The sequence below is a fragment of the Apis dorsata genome, unplaced genomic scaffold (assembly GCF_000469605.1).
Source record: "Apis dorsata unplaced genomic scaffold, Apis dorsata 1.3 scaffold_198, whole genome shotgun sequence".
Taxonomy (NCBI): domain Eukaryota; kingdom Metazoa; phylum Arthropoda; class Insecta; order Hymenoptera; family Apidae; genus Apis; species Apis dorsata.
This window is the reverse complement of record NW_006263482.1, coordinates 148592-158120: the sequence shown is the minus strand read 5'-3', so window position 1 is coordinate 158120 and position 9529 is coordinate 148592. Positions and strand designations below refer to the sequence as shown.

At 29.2% G+C, this 9529-nt stretch overlaps 1 protein-coding gene across 1 annotated transcript in view; it reads left to right on the top strand.

Annotated features, from left to right (window-relative positions):
• The first annotated feature begins 5310 nt into the window (after positions 1 to 5310).
• LOC102673902 (sodium/potassium-transporting ATPase subunit beta-2-like) overlaps positions 5311 to 9529 on the top strand; it is a 6532-nt gene continuing 2313 nt past the window's right edge. The window contains 1 exon segment of the mRNA XM_031510020.1: positions 5311 to 5768. Within this exon segment, the coding sequence (XP_031365880.1) occupies positions 5642 to 5768 (127 nt within the window). The 5' untranslated portion in view covers positions 5311 to 5641.

Sequence of the window (9529 nt, the reverse complement as noted above, 5' to 3'; positions counted from 1 at the left end):
TCTCTCTCTCTCTCTCTCTTCCTGCCCCTAATTTCTAGTCTTATTGAATTTTTTTTTTTAAAAATTTTGTCATTGATAATAATTAATCACTGTCATAAAAACAGTAAAAGACTAATTTTATTAGTAACGTTATAGGAGACTGCTTACTTTAAATCAAGACTCCTTTGTTTAGAATGTACTATTGGGTACGCATTTAAACTAAAGTAAAAAAAAGTGTATAGGCAACAAGAAAAAAAAAAAAAAAAGAAAAAACGAAAAAAAACGATAAAAAGATTGCGCTTCGTATCTAATATGTGTGTTATGTTGTTCAAGTTTGAAAGAAAAAAAAAGAAAAAAAAAAAAAAGTTCAAATGCTCTTGATCAAATCAGTATTATAGCCGAAAAGAATCAAAAAGTCAAAGAACCATATCACTTGAACAGAGAACCGTAGAGCGGGAGCATGAGAGATTAATAATAGTAATTATAATAAAATGATATAATATTAGTATTAATTATAATAATTATATTAATATATATGATATAAATTATATATATATATATATATTGTATGTATTATATAATACTATATATTGAATATGTATTATATAATATATATACGTAAAATAGAGATGTAAACTTTCCAGAAAGATTAAATTATGTTTCGAATAAGAATTATTTTGGAATTCTTTGGAAAATGCCGACGAATAAATTTAAAAAAAGAAAGAAAAAAAAAAGGAAAAAATATTTACTCGGATTTTATCGTACATCTTAATATCATAACATCGTAATTTTGATTGTTTTTCTAATTATTATCTTGTTTAATTATTAATTCCAACGATAATTGTTCGTGTTACCAATCTCCATTATCACTTTTACTTATTACTTTCCTAAAATGTATTTCTTCAATCGAAATTTTTGCTTCAATCGAGATTGATTATTTTCTTTTTTTTTTTATAAAAAAAATTTTATCGATAAAAAAATAGAATAAAAATAAGAATAAATTACAAAGTACAAGCAATTAGATATCTTGCAAATATAAAAATCAATTAAAAAAAATGTTTAAAAAAAATTCTATGGTATATTATTTAAAAAAAAAAATTCGATTCGTGTATTTTATATCGCATAATTAATATCGTATATAATAACTTTCTCGACGATTTACATCTCTAATATTAAACGAATAAGATCAATTGTATATGAATGAATTTGAAAGAAAAAAAAAAAAAAAAAAAAAATTGAAAAAAAAAAAGAAAAAAAAATGAAAAAAGGCCCGGGGCCCATTAGGCTCTTTTTTTTTTTTTTTTTTTTTTTTTTTTTTTCTTTCTTCTTTTTTCAAATATTTTTGGACATACAGGGGTGTAATTGGGCAGCGATTAAGATAAAGTTAAAAGAGGATAAAGTTAAGAGAAACGAAAGGAAAGGAAATTCTATCGAAACATGCACATACATACATACATACATACATACAGGTTACATCTAATATGCAAACAGAAATCTAATACGCAAATATATGTGCATACGCAGACATGTATCAAGATATCGTCGGCATAGTGACTTAAAAGCGCTTATAATTACGATGTACATTTGCTGCGTGGTTGCGTGGAGCGGAACTCGCTATACAATAAATAACATGTTTGCATGTGGTGGCCGTTCATTCGGGCCAAAATAGGTTTTGCCCGAGATTACCGAGACTCACGAAGACAATACGTGCTTTGGACGAGAATGAAAACAAAAATAGAAAAAAAAAAAATCCAAAAAAATAATAAAAAACGAAAAATAATAGCATGAAATACAAAATGCGATGATAAAATGTAGAGAAGAAGTTTGCCATTTCGAATAAATAGAAACAAGGGGAAAAGGTTATATCGTTTCCAAAATGAAAATTGTCAGAAACGTATTAAAAAGGGGAGGGGAGGGGCGGGGCGGGACGGGGCGGGGCGAAACGGGAGAGAAGTGGGGAGAAGGGAAAAGTGAGGGAGGGGGGGAGGAAGGTAAAGCGTGCTGCTTAACGGTTAACATATAAATGTAATTACTGATTATTCGAAGAAGAATAGAAAAATGCAAAAAAAAGAAAAAAAAAAAATTTAGGAAGCATTCTGTGCAAAGTGAAAACTCATTCATTCAGTTTTTGTAGACGGTCGCTCGATACGAGAGGATCAGATTTTTTTCGTCGTGGAGACGCGTAGTACTCTGTTATCGTGGTACAGAAAGTGTAATGGGTCAAAACTCGAAATAAAAAAAAAAAAAATAAAAAAAAAAAAAAAAAAAAAAAAAAAAAAAAAAAAAAAAAAAAAAAAAAAAAAAGAAAAAGAAAAAAAAGAAACAAATTTGAAAATGAAAAAAAATCTGTATGAAGGTTTGTGCCACTCTACGTCATGTACATAAGAATTCGGTGTGAAAGGGTACGAATGTGTGATAACGTAAGTAATAAGTATGTATGAGATATAGTGTGGTAGGGGAAGGAAATAAGATTTACATACAAATATGTGATGTGTATATACACACTATATATATACATACATATATATGGAAATATTGAGATATATTTGTAAATTCTGTTATTTGAATGCATTATAAATATTTTAACCTCCTGTAATGAAATATTTAATAAAAAACGTTACCAACCAATCCGTCTACACTTTTAGCCGGTGTGTTTAGGATATACGTGCGTCTTATGAAATTGTACTTTCTTTATGTGCGATAGTACAAAGGAAAGCTGTGTAAATAAAGACACGCTTTTTTGTAGAGAGTAATTACGATTATTTTGCGATGATTATTGATATTATCGATATCAAGTTTATAACTCTTTGAACAGTGACATTGTTTAATATGCACATAATTTCTTTATTTACATTGCGATTATAATAACATAATGAAATATTTGTAAATAAATCAAAAAAAAAAAAAAACTGGTTGAAGTATACTCTTAGACTATTCTGAAAATGTGATGAAAATCTAGCATTTAATTATAGATGCACCGTTTAATTTGTTTGTATAAACTAAATATATAGTTTAAATTCATAATTCAATTGAATAGTACAAGATACGCTGAGACTATTGTTTTAAAAGATGCGTTGAAAAAAAATTGTATAAAATGTTGCTTTTTTTTATATATCTATGTTTCTCTGAAACTTCTATACATATACATATACATATACATATACACATATATATATAATATATATATATATATATATATATTTATTTATTTATATTTATATTATATATATATATGTGCAATATTCTCACAAGCAGGAACGATTTCATAAAAGAAAGGATCTAATTGTAAAAGAGCTAAAAAAATCTTAAAGATTTAAGAAAAAAGATCCTGTACATTGCATCTATGGGAATGGATAATATATAACAATAACTGTATATTATGTGCTGTAGACAAAAATTATAGTAATTTGTAATACGAATGAATTGAAGCAAATAAAATAAATTAAATGTATTTTTTGATGTGGTTAAAAGTAAACTAATAAAAATATTCCATACGATATAATTATTAAATAACGAATAATTCAAATTGTTTTGATAACCCACATCTGTTTTATCGTAAAATATATTTTTACGGTTCTTACGGTTATTTATGCAAACGAGGAGGATAATAAATGATACAATATACTTATTATAGTTAGTAATTTTTCTTTTTATTTAAAATTTAAATCTAATAATTTATCGAATAACAAAAATATCGACAGAAAAAATGGTTAACTTATGTGAATGTGTACCGTCGAATTTTTTTTTTTTTTTAGCAATCAAAAATTGCTAAATTGGACATTTTGAGTGCAATCGATCCACAGGACTTCCGTTATGTAAGAGTGTGCATGTATGGTAACATTACTTAGTGGCACGGATACCGCATTATGGTTTTATATAAAATATAATTTATTATTTATTTTGTGCTTATAAAATACATGTCTTTAATATTTCATATTAAGATTCTGTAAAGATAATGAATGAATAATAGAAGAAACGAATAAATATATAAATATACGGAATTATGTCAATTTTCTATCGATAGAAAATATATATATATATATATATTTATATTTAACATTTTTTTTTAGATAAATAGATTATTATTTGTGTTCAAGATTCAAATCAATAATAAATGATTTGTATCTTGTTGTAACAATATTAAACATATTTGTATCCATAACGCGTTATCGACATCTATACGGATGTAATGTGCTGTATCCAAGTTGATTAAATTATTATGCAATCTACATATGTCGTAATATAAAGATATCGTTAAAAATATAAATTGTATAAATAATCAACGAATTATTTTTTTTGTATGTACATACCTTTGTAGATTAATATTTATAATTAATATTTATAAATTTGTGTAATTGAATATATATTTTTATCCAAAAATTTCAAAATTCATTAAATAATTTTGAATCGTAGGAAAAATAAAAGAGTAATCGATATAAACTGCATTGGAACGAACGTATTGTCTACGGTTCTAGAATTAACTTGATTTTGGCCAATAATATTACTTCAATATTTTTTTGTCTATTACATTTTTTTTTCTCTCTCTCTCTCTCTCTTTTTTTTATAGGAAACAATTTGAGACGATCTCGATTTTTGTACTCTGGTAAATAACGGAAAAACGAGATTACATAGCTGTAAGATCACGATAGATCACAATATACGTAGTACGGTAAAAAATTATACGAAATATTTTCACACTTAATGTGTAACGATTTTACGAATTTTCATAAACAGTGCAAACGCATATATCGAAACTCTGGATCTCTAACTTTCTTCAACACGTATATACCTTCTCTCCTTTCCTCCTACCTATACTTTCCATCCTGTTTTTAATTCCGTCCCATGTACGATACATACGATATACACCCGATTCGATTATTCGAGACGAATCTCTGGAGAAGAGCGGTCGAAAGACAAAGAGAGTATCGTTTCTCTACGATTACATATCTATGATGAGAATCGCGTAAGCTTTGGCCGCGAGGAGTCGGCGTGTCACGGAGCGAGGTCGATCGAATCGAGTTGAAACGGTCGGTAGAGAGGAACGGCGATTAAAAACGCGAGTCGGAGCGAGAAGGATCAAGCGAGCCGGCCACGATTGCAACTAGTGCCACCTGGTCGGCGATACGGTGGGCGAAGAGGGGGGGCGAAGGGGTGCGTATTGACGCGACTGCGCGATTTCGTCGACGCGGTAGAAAAGGGTAGCGGGTTCCGCGGCAGTGAGAAAGCATACCGCTGGAGAGAAAGAGAGGGGAGGAGAGGAAGGGAGCGGAGAAACGAGAACACGAGAGGAGGAGGGGGACGGCCTGAAAAGCTCGGGCCAGGCTGGGTTCGATCGTTCAATATTCATCCCTTGGTCGGACGAGAGCGCCCGAGAACAGTAGCTCCAGACGAGGGCACGAATCGACCCTTCCTTCCTTTGCGTCCTCGCCCGCGGAACTGTTCGATCGCGGCACTGTTCCACCAGAACACGTACAACAATATTACCAGATAGAGCATCAGATCCTGACTGTCGCCGTTCGTCCGTTCGTTCGTTCGTTCGTTCGTTCGTCCGTTCGTTCGTTCGTTCGTTTGTTCGTCCGTTCGTTCGTTCGTTAGTTGGTTCGTGGTGATACGCGGAGAGAAAATTCGTTTCTTCTCTCCGTCTTTCGTCTAGTCGTAAAGAATGGAGGGTAAAAAAGTCGAGCAGTATTACACTCCACCGCCGAAGCTTGGCAAATGGGAGGGTTTCAGGGTCTTTGTATGGAACTCCGAGACTGGACAGTTCCTGGGGCGCACAGGCGCTAGTTGGGGTAAGTTATCTTTGTGAAATATGTATTTTACGTACGAGAGATTTACTTTTACGAATCAAATCGAGAGTGGATAGATTCCTTTCCAGCTCGAACGATATTATTAACGATAGGTATTGAATTGAACGGGATTTATTCCGAGAAATTTGTTTATGGTATCGAGAACGATCTTTTCGGAATATTCTAAGCGAAAACGTATCGGGAAAAGCGAGAAGTCGAATATCTGATTGACATTTAATCGTAACCCCATCGTTCTTGACGTAAAGGGTCGCAATGTACACGCGCACTGCAGATTCGCGGTGCCATATTATTTAGGAAGGATTATCGCGCTTCTTAAGTTCAATCGAAGAAAAATGTTTCTTCTTGATTTTAATTTAAATCGATTTCTGTTTTATTGATGGAATTACAAATTTTTTATTTTTTATTCTCTTCTCTTTTATTTCTATCTTTTTGTAGTGAAAAATCTCAACAATTATGCAAAATATATAGTAAAAAAGAAGATGTTTTTTTTAATATTTTGACAAAATGATCGTAACTTTTTTGCCACCATAAGTCTTACGTTCAGATGCACGAAAATAACGTTTCGTTATAAATTTTTCGTTTTATCTTAGCAGGAAACGTATCCTGTTCTGATAAACCAGAGCTTTTTTCCATATCATAATACGTTCTTTTTAATACGTTAGATTTTCTTAATCAAAGTTCTCAATCGAATCTTTAAAAAAAATAAAGAAAGGATAATCTTCAGTTTTCTATTTTTCTGGTAAAATTATAAAAAAAGAAAAGCATGAAATGAAAAAATATTCTTAATCTTTAAGTGTGAAGTTATAAAGTTTTATTCCATTATAAATAATTAAAAGAAGAAAAATAGTATCATAAGTTATATTCGAAATGAAAAACATGCTGAAATTATTCCATAAAAGGATAAAAATATCGAAAGAGCGTATTTTGAATGTGTAATATAGTGCAAGTTATTTTTGCTTGTGAGTTTAAATATATAAATAAAAATTCATATAAGATTCTGCGTTTCGTACATTTTTAACGCTTACAATTGATTTTATTTGACTCTATCTAATGACATATAGCAAATGTATTCTCCATATTGCACTATTATGTAATACAATTGCGGAAAGATTTGGTCGATCTGACATTACGGTATATCGAATAAAATCAATTGCAGCTAATACTATAATCACGTTCACAAATTAACACTTATTTATTGTTAATTGTTATTGTTAATTGATTTTAATTTTATTTTATAAAACTAAAAATTTCTCCCTTAATTATTTTTATTTATTAGAACAAGCAAGAAAGAATTATAATTTAATAGAAAATTATTTTATTTGAGAATTAAGTTTTACGAACACATTATTTACGTACGTGACAATACTTTCTAAATAATTAATATTTTATGGAGATAATAATTTTATTCTCTTATATTTTGCAAAATGAAATCAAGTGTTCCAATTCGTATTTTCTTCAAAATTATTTCTGTAAATTAAAATTTATTCTAATACATTTATTTAAAATTTCTTAGTTGCAAATCCGATTCGATGTAATGAAATTGTTACACAAATTATTAGAATCGTTATTTTACTAATTTGTACGGTTACATGTACAAGACACGATCTTAAATTAACATTTAAAAAATTGGAATTAAAACTCGGCTTTTATCTTTAAATTTTTTCGTGATGTGAAAAATTTGTACGAGCAAATATTGATTTTTTCCCTCGACATTATCATTTATATGGCACGTAAAATTAGGAAATTTTTATGATAGATTTCTTTGAATTGGGCAAATTTGCAATTTTCTTACCGTATTTACAAAACAATTCGTTCAGTCGTTATCGTGTTAGCATACTTAAAGCAGCTTATATTTTTCTTTGCAAGCTACATTCTTTCTTCTTTCTCTTTTGAAGTTGATCGACTTCCACCAAAATCAATACAAACCAACCGTCTTACCATTTCGTAGAAATACCTTCTCCTTTATTTATTTTTAACAAATTTTACTTTTACTACTCTTTTACCAATCAAAAAAAAAAAAAAAATTGAAAACAAGGAAATATGGAAAGAAGGGAATGACAGAGAATAATTATTAATTATTAAGATATCAAATAAAAAGATTATTTAAGTGTCTCTTTTTAATATTTTTATCATCATCTTTTACTTTAATTTTCAATTATCGCGACTAAAATATGCCTCGGATAATTCACGTGAAATTTTTGTATTCGTTTGTAGAAGAAATGAATGATTTGATCGAAAGATTGACATATCTATTAATCCAACAAATGATACAAAAATGGATTAAAAAAATTTTATATCCTGTTAAACGATAAGAATAACATCGATAGATTAATAAAAACTAAAACAATTTTTAAAAATAATAAGTATTTTTCGATCGAAGAATAAAGAGAACGTTGGAAGAATGGGAGGAAAATGTACGTAATATTTGATGAATAAAAAGATCGAATGTACGTAATGTAAGTAAAATATACGTAACGCAAGAATCAAGATTTTCGTATAAAAGATACATATATATCATTATATTTTCTCTCAAATGCGGTACGCTATTACGGTTACTGTAGTAACGTAACATTTTCACGGTTTTTTTGAGATATCGATCACTTCGTATGCGGAACGCGACGGCGCCACAAACTTAGAAGCCACCACGGTTCTTTCACGAACTAGGTCATTGATATTGTTGCATTTGAGTTTGAATTTTGATACAGAAATATCGTAATCTTTGCGATCCTTTTTTTTTTACCGTCGACCACTTTCATCCTAGGAACAGGAAACGAACAAATGGAGACATGGAAGCGGAGAATAAGATTCTTTTTTTGCATAATTTATTTACATAGAAGTTCTTTTCATAGATTTTAAAACAGAAGTTATTCGAATATTAAAAGAAGGGAGGGGAGTGGAGAGTTAGTTTCTTTAATTTAAATTCTTTTTACGCGATATAGAATAGAGAGAGTGGTGTCTACGAAGATCAATAACGTACTTTATTTTTTCTTGTACATTTACTCGATATTACTAGATATTACTTAAATTTGTCTTTTAGATTGAATTTTTTATTCAAAAATTTAATAATTTTTAATAATGAATTGATTAAATTTAATAAAAATTCTAAAAAGTTATAACATTTTGAAGTTACACATCATTCTACGTACGTAATTTTATTCTTTCGATCAATTAAAGAAGGAAAAGTATAAAAGAAAGAAAAGTATGTTTCGTTGTTATTATGTTTACACGAAAAAACAGTAATGGATTATTGCGTATAATATAAAATTTGGCCTAGTGCCAAATGAAACTTTAACTATTCTTGTATACTGTAGAGCAACTTTCGAAATGAAATTATTTCGGTATCATTATAAAATTAGAGATGTCGATTAAATACTTACTCTTTAAGTACATTATATATATATATATATATAAAATTTAATTCAAAGTTTCAATATATTCATATTCATAGTTAAATGGGCAACGAGATAATTGTTGCAAAATTTCTGAAATGAGAAATGAAATTCATCTTGAAAACTTGAATAAAAATTTGACGATGTAGCAGCATAATACGATTGCACACGCATTGTAATTTGTTGTTGATCAATGATTCTTATAATAAACTCAAGCAGCGTCACTTACTCAATACCAATTCAGGCCAATTAGGCCTCGGATCATAACTGTCTCAATGTTGTAGACTTCAGTAACTACTATGCGTAAAGGATATATTATTCCAATAAAATATTTGTCTCTGTTTCCATGAGTTG